Source organism: Spermophilus citellus (genome assembly GCF_964194105.1).
Source record: "Spermophilus citellus genome assembly, chromosome: 6".
NCBI lineage: Eukaryota > Metazoa > Chordata > Mammalia > Rodentia > Sciuridae > Spermophilus > Spermophilus citellus.
The window spans coordinates 114,311,391-114,330,326 of record NC_138187.1 but is presented as its reverse complement, the minus strand read 5'-3'; the positions used below and the strand labels follow the sequence as shown (position 1 = coordinate 114,330,326).

Genomic DNA, 18,936 nt, shown 5'->3' with positions numbered 1-18,936 from the left:
GCGGGGTTTCCAAAGAACCTGTGAATCTATGGCACAAAAAATATAGTAGATCAGAAGCAGGCCTTCACTCCTGGGCATCCCAAAATATCAAAATGAGGCATTTAATGGTTATTGGGAGAAACTTGGTGAGAATATTTATCATCACTCTTAATTTTCCTGCCATCTCTGCAAATGACCATATTATTTCCACCCAGAGACACAGGAAGACATCAACAGAATCACCCTCCTTCTCTTAAATATCACCCCACATCAGTTCATTTTCAAATTCTGTAGGCTCCTCCTCCCAAGCTTATCCACTCCTCCATTCGGAGACTCCTTTCTTGCCTCTATTATTTCTAGTCTTTCCAAACTCCAAACAAAAATCTGAATAAAGTAATGAAGAGATGTGAAGAAGTCTTACATTCAAGGATGAGAGAGCATATAGCACCATGGTCCTAGGGGTTCCAGGCATATGGGCTTCTCATCTGTCATTCTGAACTCTTCCTGACCTCAGGGCCTTTGCATAAGCTGCTTCCTCTACATGAATCTCCTCTCTGCTCTTGGAATGGCTGGATCTCACATCAACATTTCCCCACAGAGCTTTCCCTCACACTCACTATTTGAAATAACTCCTCTACTCTCTCTTGAAAATGACCTTGTGTTTTCCCATCAAAGCTATTATCATAAATACTTAATTTTCTAGCTGTTTGGGTTTTTTTTGTTTTGTTTTGTTTTTGCTTATTGTCCATCCCTCCTGCTAGCAAGCATTTTGAAAGATGAATGGTGGGAAAGGGAGAGGGGAAGAGAGGGGATAGAAATGGGGGAAGTAAAGCAACTGCATTTTATCTATAGAAGAGCAGTGGTTCTTAATGGGGACAGCTGTCCCTAGAGAGCATGGTGTAAACCTGCAGGCCTATGTGGTATTCACAATGATGGGGCCATTCATACCCCCAGCAGGTGGAGTCCTGCAGCACACAGAACCAGCCAGTATCCACACAGCTGTAGGGGTGTCCCTGAAGGTGAGAACCTTCCTCAAATTATCTCAGAACCCAACTTTTACATGCCAACAAACACTTTGTAAAGTGTCATTCACCATTTCAGAAAATCTCCTCACAATTGCGTGGCTTCCCCGGGGAATCAGGACCAACACCCTACTCGGTCTCCACCTGAGTGCCTTCACAGTGACTGTGTTTATGTGTTTATGCATATTTATTTGCCCTTCATTTCAAAATGTCAAGTGCAAGAAAAAAAAGTTTGAGAAGAGCCAGTTGCATATTACTACTTCTCTTAAATACAAACTCATTTTCTATAATAAGTTAGGCAAGATTATCCTACTCACTCCTTTTTTCTTCTAGTGTAGCAGTGGCCCAGAGTTCACATGTAGAAATACATATTAATTCATTATTACGTTCCCTTCTATTTCTTTCTTTTTATATCCCCAGTTAGGACATTATATTAACTTCTTTAAAATGATGTATGTAGGTAGTTTATGGTATAGCTATAAATTTCATTTCAACATTCTATAAGGGGTCATTTCAAATATTTTTTATAAAGAAATGATCTTGGTCTGACATCACAGAAGCCCAGGGATGTAAAGCTTCCAGCTCTTTCTTTCCATGTTCGTTCCAGGTACCCTGGTGGCTAAAACCAGGAATTCTTTGACTTATTCTTTCTACCTGTGATTGTTTCTTTTGCAGGTGATCAGATTAGGTGATAGACACAAAGTAGCCTTCCCTCCCTCCCTCCCTTCTTTTCTTTCTTTAATACCAAGGATTGAACCCAGAGGCATTTAACCACTGAGCCATCCCTTTTTATTTTTTTTATTCTGAGACAGGGTCTTACTAAATAGCTGAGGCTGGTTTTGAACGTGTGATCCTCCTGCCTCAGCCTCCTGAGCCACTGGGATCACAGGTGTGAGCCACCATGCCTGGCTATATTAGCATTTCTTAATGAATTTCTTGTGGCTTTGAATGGGAACTAATGATCTTGTATCTATAGATAATACACAAAATGGAAAATGGAATAAAAGTTCCAAGTGATCTTAATAGTCAATATGAAGAATCACTGAAAGAAAATAGAAATCAATCAGAACATATAAGGGTACAGCAGAACCCCCAGGGGCAGACACCCTCCTGTCTCCCTTGAAGGTTTGGGACCCTCATTCTCAGGCATCATGGGGGGTTTTACTGTCTTTCCACTGTACCTGATGTCTTCAATTTTATACTTATCATTTATATCCTGCATATTTTCCAAAAGCATAAATAATACCAAATATAAATTATGATGGATAAAGACTAAAAAGGGCAGACTAACATCTACAGAAAAAGAGACGGATTTGTCAAGGGATAAGACGGAAGGCAGGTACTGCAAGGGCCTCTGAATCCAGTTCCAAGGGTCCTGGTGTGCACATGTTGGGGCTCTGATTCCAGAAGCTGACAGAGTCTCAGAAGGCACAGATCAAGGGATGGGGGGTAGGAACACAATCCCTTATTTAGTGGTACTCAGGGTGAAGATTCTGATAATGCACTTCAGAGGAGACAAGAACAAGGGGGAAATCAGGCCTTGTGACCCAAAGACAAAAATGAAAAATCATGGAAAACAATCACATTTAGATTGAGTTTCATGTAAGCTTTTTCACATCCTCTGGTAGGAAGTGGATTCTAGCATGTCCTTCAAGCCATGAGAATGTCAGTCTCATTGCCCACACCTGAATGCTATGGTGAGACACTGCTCGGCAGGAGACAATGGATTGTAATTCTCCATGTTTTAAGGTCATGGGCCCCTTTGAGAGCCTGCTGACAGCTTTAAGTCCTTGTCCTCCAAAATTGCACATTTATATCACAAACCAAATTTTGCACCCAGGTTTAGACAGTTCACTGATCTTCAGAGGCCTACCCATTTCAATGTCACATTGATAACCTTTACCATATATAAAAATAACCTTTACCATATATACAAATAAACCAATGGTTTATTTTCTAGAATGGGTTGGAAAAAAGTTTCTGGGAAGGGAGAGATGGTAAATATTTTAGGCTTTGCAGTCCAAACACAGACCACAGTTTGCTGACCTCTGTTCTAAGAAGAAAAGAGCACAGAACCTTTGATTTCACAAATGAGGATTTTAAGTGACTTAAGATAAACACGTTCTGATGTTGAACTACTGGTATTTGCAGAAAAGAGCCAGCGTAGTCCCCAAGTAGCTGTCAGTTTTGTAGCTGCTGCTTTATCCAAACATCAAAATGAATTCTCATCTTATGTAGCCAGACAGAGGAATCCCTACAGAGACACAGGAGTGAGAACACCAGCTTAGGATAAGAAAGTTAAATTTTTAGGTTTTTTTTTTTATTTATGGATGGGTCAATGCTGGCCCCCAAGCATATATACCAAACTAGGAGACTTGACCTTGAATCTGCTGGTAACAATGACAAAAAGACAACAGATATTTCAAGACACTGAATTTTCAAATCCATAATAAGACAGCTAAAATTAAAGTTATTAAGTAAGGTGGATAAAGCCAGCTGAACAAGTATTTCAAAGAAAATTGTTTGAGCTTATGTTGTATTGCAAAAATTTCATGCTTACCTATTTCCTTATGAAATATAGAAAGGCATGAAATAACTACATTTTGACCTCTGAATCAGATCTCTATGGGTCCAATGCCTGAACAGGTGGGCAGAATAGTCAGGTGAGCTGAACTGAGGGGTCTGGAGAGATGGTTTGTGCAGAAAAAGGTAGGAGGAAGGGTCACACAAGTAGATATTCTGGAATGGGAGCCAGAAGCTAAAATGGGTGGAAGTAAATTTCAACTGAGCACCAAAATAGGGCTCAGAAGATGAGAAAAAAACAGTGAAGTTGATTCAGACTCAGTCAGACCTAAGAAAGATGAGAGTCCAAGAATGGAATCGATACAGCCAGAGGGGCTTGGCACATAGGGAATCCAAGAGGTACCAAGAGACCTGAAACCCCTAAATCCCCAAACCCTAAGTGTGGAAGGGAGCAAGACAGGTGTGAGCAGTGGTGTAGGACCCAGAAGCAGCCTGGGAGCTGTGGCCACTTGCTTCTCCCCAGTACGTGTGGTGGGCACCAAAGAGCCAGAAGAGCTTTGTAGCCATCAGGGTAGTTCGCCATCTGGTGGTTGTCAGGAGTAGAAAGAGAAAAGGAAGGGATGGGGAATAAAATTCTCTAGAAGGTGGGGTGCTCCTACATCATTATTAGACGTCTGATAAGAAGCAGCTATAGAAATCAGTATGGAGGATCCCCAAAAGACTAGGAATGAAAGCACCATATGACCCAGCTATCTCACTCCTTAGTATTGATCCAGAAGAATTAAGTCATCATACATTTAGAGATACATGAATAACCATGTTTATAGCTGTACATTTCACAATCACCAAGGGATGGAACCAGCCTAGGTGTCCATAAGCAGATGAATGGATAAAAAAACATGGTACATATACACAATTGAATATTACTCAGCCATAAAAAGAACAACTTGATAACATTTTCCAATAAATGGATGGATCTGGAGACTATCACACTAAGTTAAATAAGCCAATTTCCAAAAAACCAAAGGTTGAATTGTTTTCTTTGATATGTGGAAAGTAACTCCCAATGTAGAGGAGAGGGAGAATAAAAATTCAGTGGAGTAGATAAAGGGGAATGAAGGGAAGGGAGGGGTATGGGAAAAGGAAAGACAGTGGAATGAATCTTACATAACTTTCCCATGTACATTTATGAATATACCACAGTGAATCTCATCATCGTCCACATTCACAAGAAATTAATTAAAAAAAACCACAAGTAAATGGACAAAAGATCAATAGAGGGAAGGGAGCAGGGGTTGAGGTAAGGAGAAAGAGAGGTACTGGGGATTGAATGAAAACAAGACATAGTTCATGCTTTTATAATTATGTCAAAATGGATTCTACTGACATGTGTAACTAAAAAGAACTAATTTTATAAAGAAAATGTGGTGTAGATAAATATGCATACACACACACAAAATTGTATTTTACTCAGCCATAAAGCAGAACAAAATTATATAATTTACAAGAAGATGTATGGTACTGCAGAGTGTCATGTTAAATAAAGTAAGCCAGACTCAAGAAAGTGAAGGTGTTGTATGTTTTCTCTCATATGTGAAGGGAAAAAAAGTGATGTTATAAAAACAGAATGGAAACCATTAGGATATATAAAGGGGGCCAGGAGAAGGAGGAATGGAGGATAAGTGAGGTACTGGGGAATGAAATTGATCAAATTATGTTCTGAGCATGTATGAATATGCCACAGTGAATCCCACTACTATGTCTCACTATTATGCATCAGCACGCTTTCAAAGACACATGTAAAATTTATTTCTGTGGTTAGTTCTATAAGTAGTATATACTGTACTTCTTAGAAGTCACTGCACTGTGTAAAATCACACAATAATAACCACATGGCTTATGGGAAAAAAATGGGACTATAGCACAACACTAAAAAACTTCATTAGTGGCACATTAAAAAACAAAAGACAAGACCCAAATAAAAACAGTAACACCATATTAACTAAGTTAAATGGTTAAGAAATACATCAATAATAGTATAGATATGGCACTTGACTTTGAAAAAGATGTGAAGTTTGTTTGTGGAAGCAGGCGTCAGGAGGATTATAATTTATTAAGTTATTATGAAGTGGTGGAAAGAGGAGAGATATTTGGTATCCAAGGGAAACCCTGGATATGGATGCAAGGGACACAAAATACAATGGAGAACTCATGTAACTGCCAGACTGTGGGGTATATTTTGTGTATTCTTAGATCAGCTTGGTGGTTTTCTGCTGTTACATGTAAGAAACTGTTCATAAGCAAATGCAAAATTCACATTCTCTAATCACAGGTTGTCTTTTGACATTGTTGGTTTTCATTTGGATGCTGGGGATGGAACCTAGGGCCTTGTGCATGCGAGGCAAGCACTCTACCATGAATTATTGGTACATTAGGGTACTGTTCCCATCAGCAGAAGAGAAGCAGATCCTGTAAGTGATCCCACCCCATGCTGGGTGATACAGATGCGGGAACACATGGGATTGATTTGGGGATCAGCCTAGGAACCAGTGCAGATTTGCCCTTCGGGGCTCAGAGGCTTAGACAGAATGTGTCCCTTCTTGTAGCCTCAATGTTCTCATGTTTCCCTGAGGCCGAACAAGATTAGTGGCTCTCAGCCCTGGCTACACATTAGAATTACTTGCAGAGTCTCGAGACCAGTGAAGCCCAGGCTCCCCCAGACCCATTCACTGAGACTCAAGATTGGGGTGCTGTCAAAAATCTGTACTCTTAGCAAGTGTGTGAATTTTATACCAACTCAAATTTGAGACACACCAGTGTAAAGCAATGATTCTCCAATGTGTCTATACCTTGGAATCACCAGGGGACTTTAAAAACATACAGGTGCCTTAATCCCATCTGAGGAAGGCTGGTCTCGTTGGTTTCCAGGTAACTCCAATCACAGGAAGTCCGATTACCCTGTCCTCCGGGTGCGGCCCTGACTGTGCTTGAAAAACACTACTGACTCAAAAATTAAACACAGAATTTCCACATGACTCAGCAATTCCACTTCTGGGTAAACACCCCAAAGAATTGAAAGCCGAAACCCAAACAGATATTTATACACCATGTTCATGCCGTATGATTCACAATAGCCCCAAGGTGGAAACAATACAAAGGTCCATCCAGGATAAGTCAACAAAATTGGGGGCTTATATAAGAAAATAGGATCCAGCCTTAAGAGGGACTAAAATTCTGACAACATAGACGAGCTTTGAAGATGTTATGCTAAGTGTAATGAACCAGGCACAAGAGAAAATATAATGTATGATTTCACTTAAGTAGAATTCTCTTTTTTTTTCTCCTCCATCCTTTTTTTTTTTTTTTTGGAACTGGGGGTAAAATTTGGGACTTTGAGCATGCAAATATGTGCTATACCACTGAGCTACACCACTTAACCTGTATGAGGTTTCTAGAATGGACAAATTCACAGATACAGAAAGTAGACTGAGGTTGCCAGGGGCTGGCAGGAGGCGGGAGATGGGGTGTGATTGTTTCAGTTTGGGACCATGAACAATTTGATAGATGACAGTGGATGTACTTAATGCCCCTGAACACTTCAAAATGGTTAAAATGATAAAGTCTATGCTATACATATTTTTGCACAATGAAAAAATTAAATTAAGCCAAACCCACTACTGATGCCAAACCTGATTCCTGGATATTTAGGTTGCTTGGGTCTGGCAGGAACTGAAAATTGCATTTTATAGCCATATCCCAGGTACTTTGATGCAAGCAGTTCTCAGGATGCCCTTCAGCTCAGAAACCCCGTGATTCTTGGAGAGGAAGAAGGGCTGATAAGAAATTTAGAGGGCTGTTGAGTATTGGGTTTGGATTACTAAGCCTAGAATAATGTGTATCTAGGGTTTTGAGGGGGAGAAAACAGGAACAGCACAATCAATGCAGGCCTCAAGATTCCTGCCAGCCACTGTTAATTAAGATAATAAGACCAGAGGGAGAAGGGTCAGTCTCTCTTTCATTTGAAGTGAATCCATTTTGCTTTAATCCCAGCCATTAGTGCAGCAGGTTCCCCTTCTTCCCTTAATTGCCTGAACAACAGAGCTGCTCGCCTAAGCTTCCTGAGGTACGGACCATGGTGAATCAACAGCAAACATACATAGCCTACATTTTGGGGGTTCCCTGCTCCCTGGATACCACAGTTGACCTGTGAATGCCTTGGGCTGAGCCAGAGCTGCTCCTATGCTCATGTAATGCTTGATCCCTAACAAATAATACCAGGAATAGGATCCTCAGCAGGGCCTCGTGTCTGAACTGGTCCCAGGCTAGCTGTGGTCATGTGGTAAGCTACAGAGAAATGTCTCTTCTGGCAGGTACCAGGTCAACCTCGGGCACCACCAGAGCACCAAGCTTAGAGGACTCGATATCTGAGAAAGATTTTGTAGATTTCCAAATGGGGACCTGGGAGAGTTCCTGCAAAGTTCACATAACAATAAAAAATCCTGGACTAATTCCTCATGTGGGTATGGAATGCAGGTTTAGCCTTGAGAAGGCTGAAGGGCAGTGGACCAGGGGAAATCTCTCATGGCAAGTACCTTCTCTAGATGCACCATAATAAAGCCTCCCACTGAACAAGCCAACAGGTTGGAACAAGTCCAAAACCTTATTAGGGCCCCAGTCCCTCCAGCCTCTGACTCTAATTTCATTAAAACAGCTGGGTGACTGCATGCCCTTAGCTCAGATTTGCTCCCCAGGTACAATTCTAGCTTCTGCCACTAACCACCATGGTTTCAAGACTGTACTGATGTGACTTTGTTTTCATGCAACACCACCTCCGTTTATCCTACAGGGACTCTTCCTGGTCTGAGTTATGTCACTCACTGCACTAGATACTGGGCACCCTTGCCCACCAGGAGTGTACAGTCTCTATAGGTTGTGGAATAGTGATGCCTACAGTGTGTTCCCCCCGCCAGCAGCAAGAGCATCTAGAGAGCAACACAAATGCTTGGATTTCACCCCAACCCCCTGCATCAGAAGCTTTGGGATTGGGGCCTGGCACTGTGATTTTGATGCATGCTCACATCTGAGAACTGCTAGGCTAGAGTCTGGAGGGAAGACGGAATTGTACAGTCGGCCCTCTGTGTCCTCCAGCTCCGCATTAGTGGATTCCACCAACCGTAGACCAAAAACATTTTGGGGAAAAAAACCAGCACCTACACTGACTATGTTCAGATGGTTTTCTTATTGTCATTCCCTAAATAATATAACAACTCTTTACACAGCACTGGCAATATATCAGGCATTTTGATTAATACGAGATTATTTGAAGTATGTGGGAGGTGTCTGTAGGTTATATGCAAATACTACACTGTTTTATACAAGACACTTGGGCATCTGATGTGTTTGGCTTCGGTGGGTGGTCCTGGAACCAACTGCCTGTGGATATGGAGTGAAGACTGAATGCTAATCACTGTAATATCATGCCGTGGGAAGCTTTAGATTCCTCTTATCATTGTAGACAACATTTTACAAATGAGGAGACTGAGGCCCAGAGAAGTTAAGCAACTTACTAAGAGCACACAGTTTCATCTGCTGTGCATCACCCTCTATACCTAACGTCCTCCTGTATGGCAGTACAAGCTGTTTTGTGCAGTGGTCCTGCCTCAGCCCACCTCACAGTCATCGTCTGCTCATCTTGTGATTGAATCCTTTAATCAGAAAACACTCTGGCCCTGGCTCCCAGCAGGTCACCCTCTCAGCCCTTGTCCTCTTCAATTTCCATACAAAGGTCCATTTTATCTCTATATAGTTTCTTGTTGGCATGGTTCCTCCTTCGAAACATTGAGATCTCTCAACACAGCCGTCTCCTCTCAGCTCTCTCATGTCTTTATTTGAATTATGGCACCTTCCTGATGGCCTTAGAACTTCCCTGGAGTGGGAGCAGTGGCACATATCTGTAATCTCAGCACCTGGGGAGGCTGAGGCAGGAGGATCGCAAGCTCAAAGCCAGCCTCAGCAACTTAGTGAGGCCCTAAGCAACTCAGTGAGATCCTGTCTCTAAATTAAAAACAAAAAGCGCTGGAGATGTGGCTCAGTGGTTCATCCCCTCTGGGTTCGTGGTACAAAACCAAAAACTACAAAAGAAAAGAAGAAACAAGTGCCCAGGACCCTACGTGGATGGAGGTTGAGTTCTGGCAGTAAGATCCATATGACGAGTGTCGGTGCCCTCACAAAAGTGCAGTGCTCAAGTGTGCCTTCCACACAACTTCAGCAAGCCTCTTCTTTCTCTCACTCCCTCAGGAGTGATTCCACACTGTCAGCCCATCCCGTGTTGCCTCTCCCAGAAGCAGCTGGCTTTGCCTCCTAGGTCTAGTATAGTAGCCCACGGAGGCCCAGCTCCACCAGCTCCTGACTGGGAGGGAGCGTGCTGCTGCCCTCTACTGGCCACTAGTATGGCTGACTGTGTTGGGACAGCAATGCCGGCTAGAGAGCTCTGTGGCAGTCCTGGGGCAGCACCCTGCAACCCCACTGGGAGGGGCACTCAAGTCAAGCAGAGGGAGCTGGGCCTCCGCACTTCACACTAAGGTTAATATGGTGAGAGAGGGCGGCTCACTCATGCAAACCTGAATGCAAAAGGCGCTCACCCCATGCCTGGGGAAAGGCCACTTCATGCAAGCAAAATGGAAAGCACGCTCCACACCCAAACTTAGACCCATCACACCCGAGCAGCGGCAAGCGTTAGCATCTTCTGTGAGCACCAAGGACGAGCACAGCAGGGTAAAAGTCTGGCGACTGCCTACAGTTCTATAAACAGGACTCGGAGATCAGCACATTAAGTTTCTGGGCACTGGAGCACGCTCAGGAGAATGGCTGATTTATTTACTGACGCTAGCTGGTCTCATTAGGTTCTGTTTGCATCTCTAAGTGTTTACGATGATTCTATAACACAAAACATGACTATTAAGTCTAGCCCAGTGAGAAATGTCCCTTTTATGTTTAGTCTTTGTTCCATGAGCACTGGGAGAGGGTGGGGAGACATGCTGTCTCCCCACCCTCTGTCCAAGCCGAATTCCCTCCCAGAGTTGGTAGAAACTGGAAACCCTGTCAGGATGCATGTGACCTTGCTGTAGTGAACGAACACAGTGTAGGGTTCCCTGAGCTGCAGACCATCCACTAAATCGCTTCTAGAAATTTGTCTACAATTGTCATCAAACTCCCCGGCTTCTATTGAGAGTCCCACCTGTGTCCCTGTGTGTAAATTAGAATGCTTTTGCTTGTTCTGTTTGGTTTGCTGCCATCACTAGCACTCGGAAGGTGTAATGTTGGCAAATATCTGCTAAATGAATAAATTTGTTTGTGTTTTGCCTGGGGGTGGGGGGTGGGGGGCCTCCCTTCCTCTTCCTGGACCTGCAGAGATGGCTGCCCAGGTGCTGAGAGCTGTGTGCTGGTTCTCTGGGTCCCCTGGATGGACTAATCTGGGCCCATTCAGGGCAGCCCCATCTCACTTGGACCATCACTTGGAGGGATTACCTGTTTGTATCATATCATCTGCTTCTGAGAGTGAGCTTGTTCTTGCTTCCTCCCTTGAACACACCCTGAGATATCCTTTTCTGCGTCTGCAGCATTTCCCCTAAATGCATAGCGTATACACTACAACCTTTCCGAATCCCTTTGAACTGGCCAAACACTGCCTCGAACTCATTGTTGGTCATAGACCCTTGTTTCTGTCTTCAGTACATATATCCTTAAAATCAAATAAGTGGCTTCCCTAAGTCCCCACAGGAAGAAGCTTCAAGGATGGCATCAATGCAGTTGGTGGCCAATGCTGTGAATTTCACCTCCGGGTATCTCTGGCAGTGATTCCCCTGCCTTACCATTCTGCTGCCAGGCCCCAGTGTCTCCTGCCTGGACCACTAAAGCAGCCACCTCCCAGAGTGATAGGGTTTGGATCTTGAATGTTCCCCAAAGGCCCCTATATTGAAGGTTTGGTTTCCAGCCCATGGCACTGTTGGGAGGTGGTGGAATCTTTAAGAGATGGGGTTTAGCAGGAGAAAGTTAGATCCCTGAAGGGGATATTGAGATCCCAGCAATTTCCTGTCTTTCTCTTTTCCTCCCAGTTACCATGAGTTGAAAACTTCTCCATTACCGTGCACTTTTGCCATGATGTGCTGCCTCACCACAGGCCCAAAGCAATTCGGCCAATCAACCATGGGCTGAAATCTCAAAAACTGTATGCCAAAGAAAACTTTTTTTTATTAAATTCATTGTCTCAGGTATTTTGTGACAGTCACAGACTGACTAACATCATGTGTAACTCTGACATACGCATCCCTCCCTGAGGGAGCTTCCCAGAACACAACTCCTACCAGAAAAGTCTCCCCTGGCTCTTTAGGCTCTCAAAATTAGAACTCTGCAGAATTACTTTGGGGTCCTCCTCCTGCAACCATACCCTAAATCTGGAATAGTTACTTAGAGGAGATACTTAGGGCCTGCACTCTCATTTTACAGAGGGAGAAACTCAACCCAGCCTACCTTCCTGGCGGTGTCTAGACTGCCTTCCCGTTGCTGCCTTGTTTCCCAGATATAATTTGCCATTCTCAGAATTTGACCTCCACCCTGACTTCTCTGCTTGGGCTGGTCTCTGGGCTTGGAATGCCTATGCATGCCTCATCAACTCATCCCATCCCAACATTCCTTGCAAGGGCTGCCTCTGAGGCCGGGTCTTCCACAAAACAGCCCTCCCATTTCTCCAGGCATTCTTTGTCTCTGGCCCTTGATATTCTGATTACATCTCCACCACAGCATTTTTATTACATTATGCCTTTCCCACTAGATTGTAAATCTAGAGGGCAGGAACTCAATTTTATTCACGTGGGATCCCCTGCAGTACTTGGCACAACTTAAGCACCCCAGCAATTTTTTTCCCATTTATATTTTGAAGAAGACGTGTTTTCATCAGAAGCACTTACCGCCTCATCCTAGCATGAGGCACTTCTAAGTTCTTTTCATTCTAGAGGCAGAGGGTCCCCACGTTGTTTCAAGGCTTCAGTTCTTGATTCTGTAGGAATCTCGTCACTCTGATGGTGTGTGTGCAGGTGGGGTGGGGGGAGAATGAATCAGGAGAAAGAGCTTTTGTTTTCCTAAGAGAGAACAGGAAAGCTAATTAAGAGGAAGAAACAGAAAACATTACGCAGGTGGTTTTCTGTGTCATACAGCGATTTTCTTTTTAGGTGTGATTCTATTAAATGGAATGTTTATCAGAGAAGATCAAGACCATTTTGTAAATCGAGGCGCATAGGACATCAGGGTGGAAGGGATTTTGAAAAATCTCTGGCCCAGCCTCTCGTTCAGAAGGTGGATGTCTGAGTCACTCAGCCCAATGGGTATCTTTCTTTCCTATAACTCCAGGGAGGGGAAAAATTTCACTGTGATGATGGGGAAGTTTCCCCCCAGGACCCAGAAGTCTCTTTCGTGACATTTCTGTGGTCGTTTGATTTCTGAGGATCAAGCAAAAGGACAAGACAATTCCACCATCTCTACTCTCCAGTGAGCAGAGAACTTGCTGACGAAAGGATCTTGTGAGTTTCTGGGGGAACATAGAGCTAAGGTCACCATCAGAGCTTGACATTTCTAAGCAGTAGGACTAGGTAAATCACAGTGCTGTTAGGAGACACTGTGCAATTATTGGGTCTCAGATTTAGGACGAGAGTGTCCTGAGAGTTGAAGATTTGAACAGTTTTGCTTTTCATCATTTTATAGATGACTTAAATGGATACTCAACAGGGTTAAGCTCATGCATAAGGTCTCACGTCTATTAAATCACGGAGCTAGGATTTGAATCCAGTTGAAATCTTGTCATTGTGATTTTTTAAACAAAGTCAAAATTAAATCTACTGCAAAAACATGCAGAGCCTCAATGGATGCTTTGCAGGAGAATCCCCTAGAGATCTTGTTGAAATGGAAATGTTGATCCATCAGCTTTGGGTGGGGCCACAGAGCCTGCATTTCTAACAAGCTCCTGGATGGTGATCACGCTGCTGCTCCACTGACCACAGAGTGGGGAGGACCTTAAGAGATGTGCTATCAAGAGATGTGCTATCGGTCTAGGTGCTTACTGCTTTCCTGCCCACTTGGGCTGCCTCATGCTGCCTAATCAATTTTGAGAAGAACTCTTCACTCCCCATCTCTTCTCATCCCCGAAGAGTGAAGCATCAGATAATACCTCCAAGAGGACTCATTTGGGCTTTTAGAAGACGGGGAGCCAGAAGAGTCCCACAATTTTACTAGGAGCTAAGAAAACAGGAGGGTTTGGGGTCAATTTCTCTGGTTCAGGAGAAACACTTCTCCTGGAGACCAGCAGGGGGCGCACAGAGGGCAGAATCAGGGTGGGAGAGACTGGGCTGGGCCCTCTGGGAGGCTTATATTGCTTGCATAATGAGGTGAGTTTGGAGATTAAAATGACAACTAAGCTAGTAGCTGGATTCAGATCCTAGCTCCAACATGGAACAGATGTGTGAGCTTGAGCAAGTGCTGAAACCCTCTGTGCATCAGTCTAAATCATCTGTAAAATAATAGTTTCTCCTTCCTCCAGCAATATCAAGAGCAGGCTACTGAGGACCCTCCAGTGTCCAAACCAGAGAACTCAATTATCCACGTAATCCTCTAATATTTCTTACTTGCTTAAGTAGAAAGCCATCATTTATGCACCTACCCCTCAGCAGAAAGGCATTCCTTTTAAAACCACTGAAGGGGAACAGTGCGAGAAGGAAGTGGGTTTCTTAACATGCTAGGGTGATTTGGTGTTTTTCTTTTGAGTACTCATGGGAAATTATGTATCAGCTTCCTCTGTTTTCTTTAATATCATCTCATGGTGGTCCCCAACACCATAAAACAACAAAAACAGCAGCCACCAAGGGAGTGATAATCTGGAAACAGTATGTTGAGAACTGAAATGGGTTAGGCACAGGGTGGCTTCCCTTTTGTCTGCTTATTATAAACTCATTAGCACAGTTTTAAAGGCATCTGATTAAAATAAATAATTTCATCTGGATGATTTTTGAAAAGTGAACAACTCGCATAACACATCCAAAATCCTCAGGGAGAAAGAGCTCACCTAGGAATTGAGCATTCTTACCTTTCTCCCCGTTCAGTCTGTGCTCATATTCTCAATTAGAAAATTAACATGGCAGGCTCTGACAGCCTCCCTGAATGCAACTCAGCTAAACCTGGTGTATTGATGGGCGAAGTAAATTGCCAGGAGAGCTAGGCAACTGCAAGGTCAGGGAGCTGGAGAGCAGAGAGCTGGGAAGTCCAATATAGCATCCCCTGAAAGTAATGAAACAGACAATCTGCTCGGAGCAGCAAAAAAAAAAAAAAAAAAAAAAATCATTTGGACTGTGATGTAAATTGAAAGAGGTTGGGGCAGGGTGGGAGGTGTGAACAGGGAATAGAAATCCTATTCAACTGTGATCAGTTATACGCAGAGAATGGAAATGGGAAGATAAATTATAAAACACTTGAGAACCATCCTGGGAATCTCTAGTCTGCATTTCTCTTAAGCTCCTTAGGTACGTAAAATCATGTTGGCTCTGCAGCTGATGCAGATGCCTCAGTTGCAAGGTGAGCTCCCAAAGAGGTGAAGAAGAAGGGAGGACCTCTGTGAGTCTCTGGGCACTGAACAGAAAAGATGATTTCAATGGTTGTGCCTGAGTGACTGTCAGCAGGAGCCAGCCCATGTGGGAGCACAGGTCCCTTCCATGTGCCCAGGGCACTGTTCTCCCTAGGAAGTTTATTATGTGTGAATCTGCCTGGGCAGGCTGCCTATGGTGGCTGTGCTCCACACTGACTCAGGGCTCCAACTTGCTAGTGGTGTTTACTCCCAGGGTACATGCAATCATGGCAGAAGCACTGGGCTGGGTAATAGTTAATCTGGGTCCTCCTTTGGGTACCACTGGGGCATCCCAGACAAGTTTAACTTTTGTGTCCTCAGTTTCTCCATATGGATGTATAGTAGCAAATCTGAACTGGTAGTGTTTTCACATCCTTGTGAACTCTAAAATTGCCTAAGGAAACTTGCTGAGTATCATGACAGAAATCACAGACCACAGCCAATCCTCCCCGGAGCAGAACATTCATCTCCGTGTTGGCAAATTTGCAAGCCTGTTACCAAGGATCTTGAAAAAAAAAATAGTGGAAAATAACATTATCAAGGTACCTATAACATATATCCTGGCCTTCAATGGCAAGTTCTTCCTTCCTTAAAAATGTACTCTTAAAGGGGACTACATCTGTGGCTAGATAATATTCTGAGGTTAGAAAACTTGTTTTCCCCCTTCTTGTATTTCCACCTTCCGATGCTCACCTGCACCTCTCTAGAAGATCCCCTGGTCATTGCTCTTGGGCAGGCAAGTAGCAGGACTGTACTCAGAAGTACCATGCAGGTTCTTCTGGCTTTGATTTCCTAAATAAATCTGTAGGGAGAGGACATAGAGTCATTGCTAGGAGGTACAGTAAGAAATGGGGGTGTGGGGTTGCTAGGTAGAAGCAGAGAGGCAAGGGAGAAACCGGATAGCAAAGGAGGTCTGCAGGTCCCCAGGAGGACAGCACTGTGACTTGACCCCAAAAAGTTAGCCTCGTGTTCTTGAAGCAGTAGAGACCAACTGGAACCGAAGGGGTCCCTGAGTAGACAGGGACAAGAGCCCCCTTGTGTGGATCAGAGAACTGGGCAGTAAACGCCTCCCAGCTCTGCCCCTGATGTCTTGGCAATGAGTGAAATCTGGCAATTGTGATACAAACTGAGGCAGTTTCTATGGCTCCCAGCCCAGTGAGATGAAGACTCCAAAAAAAATATTAAGTCAGTATCTAGGAAATAAAGAAAAAGTTGTGTTTTTTTTTTTTTTTTTGCACATCTGAGCATGTTCATATTAGAGATGAATACCATCGATTTGTTTAACATGTTGACAAAGAAAATAAAAGATAGCCTTGAAAATCACAGGGACTCAGTTACACCTTTGAGCAAGATGAGAGGGAATCTCAGATCACAAAACACTCACAGATGAAAACGGCATTAGATTTTGCCTTTATTGTGGTTGTTTGAGTTCAAATCTTGGCAGCGTTTCCCCTGTCTCCAAATTGGAGTGATTAGGAAGAGCAAATGAGATGGAATACACAGCTCAGATTTCCAGGGTTCTTGCAATACTTTGCACATGGTAGATTATTTGATAGCTATTAAATTATTTATTGACTACTAAAGCTGGTCTGACACACAACAAAACTGGGTCTGGAGAATTAGTGGCTTGGCAACTCTGGACAAGCCACGTTGTCAGAGTTGTCTATGAATCTTGTAGAAGTATCAGGAACATTAACATTAATTGAAAATAAAATACCAATTTACTAATTTTGAGTTTAGCATGGTGGTTTAAGTGCATGGACCTGAAGACAGACATGTTGAGTCTGAACCTTGGTTCGCCATTTACCTTCCCCAGGTACTTGGGACAGTGTCTGGCTCCGAGTAAATGCTATGTGTGTGTTTGCTGCTATGGCTAGTGTTATTAATCTGTGTAAAGGATAGAATGCTCACCACCATTATGAGAGAAAGTCAAGCGTGGGGACCTCTGAGAGAAGTTTATAATGGAGTAGTGATATTTTCATTTTGGCATTGCAACATCCAGTGGTTTAGATTTAGTGATCGATTCCATGACTTTGGAAATTCACCAGAAAGTTCTATGAGATACTTGCAAGGGAAACAAACATTAAATAAAATATAATCAATACGAACAGGAGAATTTACCCACACTCCTTCAGCATAAACAGGTTCCTTTCGTACTGCACGCAAGCTAGACATCAGTCTCTTACAAAACAGTCAGAAATTCATTTCTGGACCCAACTACTTCCCCTTTTTTATGCAAAATAATCTCTTCTTTATTTCATGGCCAGGTTCCTCAGACATGAAGCCCAAGTCTCTCCCCAGTGTTTCCATTTCCTACTAACTAGCCTCTTTTTAACCCCTGAACTCTGGCTTTTCTACAAGGGTGCCTTCTTGAAGCTTGCTTTCTTCCTTTCTTTTCTGAACCTCCTTGGTTGGTTGGTTTGTTGTTTGTTTGTTAGCATCAGACAGCTCTGGCCCACTATTTCTTCTTAGGCTATCTTCTCTTGGCTTCCATGATTTCCCTTCTATCTTTCCACCATTCTATTTCTCACCAGTTCTTTTCCCATCTCCTACTCCCTTTAGCTTGGACATTTTCCCCTCCAGGGGTTTCTCAGCTGTAGGCGCCTTCCCTCAGTGACCACATTTTGCTCTCACAAGTTGGACCATGCCCACTCCTTCCCCAAGATCTCTCTCTAGCCTTGACCTCTCCTGGTTTCAAAGGACATCCATCTGGATGTCCTCTTATACCAGACTCAACTAGGCCCCCAAATGATAAAACATTTTGCATTTTGAAAATCCTACAAGAGATAAAAACATGTTTTGGTTTTTTTTTGCATGGAACTCAGAGACAGATAAGTGAACTTCTCCTAGGCCAGGGATCTGATCCCTGTGGGATACTGCTCCTACCTGCAGTGTCCTTTACTCTTTTTATAGAATTAATTAATCACCAAATCCTACTCCCCCACCCCTTTCAAATGTCTGTAGATTTTTCCTTACTTTGGTATTTTCATCACCCCAGTATTGTTTTTAGTCTTCCATTTCATTCATGTTTATTGGAAAATCATCTCCTGGGAACAAAGCTAGCTGATGGTATGATACCCAGGATAAACCCTTGGCTGCCATCAAGGAGTTCACAGTCACCATCAGGAAGACAGCCATGTCACTGCAGCTACAGGAGGGTGTGTTAATTGCTGTTGGAGGATGTGCCTGGGATGTTCTGGGCCACTGAGGACTCACAGCCCTGCCCCAGGGGACCTGTACACACAGGGGCTATACACAAGGATCCAGTGTTAGGTAGGAATAGCAGTGCACAGTCCTGGCAGAGGCTTCTAAGTAGCACAGTCAAAGGGAAAGACAGAATCCAGGCTGGGGTGTTGCTTGGAGCTGGAGTGCCTCAGAAGACCAACTGTTTGTTCAAGGTGCGAGTTGAGCCTGCACAGGATATGTTGAGGCCAGATCAAAAAGAATCTAGAATTCCATTCTGAGGGCGGTAGAGGGTTTTGAGAACTACCACTGCATTAAACTCACAATCCTTAAGAGCTCTGGGAATGGGCTCCACCTAATTGATCCAATCCTAGATCTTCAATAACTCGTCTCACAACCTCTGCTCCAAGTAAGTGGGAGCTTTAATCTTCCCTCTATGTGGTTGGTGTTCAATCAAGGTTACCAAATGCCTCCTGTGTGCCAGATACTACCTTTGGCTCAGAGGATCCCCAGATGTGACACAGCTCTGTCTTATAACAGGGACTTAGAGAGGCTGATTTGGCT

The 18,936-nt window shown here is 43.5% G+C and overlaps 1 protein-coding gene across 2 annotated transcripts in view; it reads right to left on the bottom strand.

Moving 5' to 3' along the window:
• TLR5 (toll like receptor 5) overlaps positions 1 to 18,936 on the bottom strand; it is a 98,378-nt gene that overhangs the window by 5,401 nt on the left and 74,041 nt on the right. For both annotated transcript variants that reach the window (XM_081300531.1, XM_081300532.1), the window contains 2 exons: positions 15,883 to 15,991; positions 12,491 to 12,661 (listed from right to left, as the gene is read on the bottom strand). In XM_081300531.1, coding sequence (XP_081156657.1) covers positions 12,491 to 12,498 — 8 coding nt within the window. In that variant the 5' untranslated portion in view covers positions 12,499 to 12,661; positions 15,883 to 15,991. The remainder of the gene's footprint in view (positions 1 to 12,490; positions 12,662 to 15,882; positions 15,992 to 18,936) is intronic.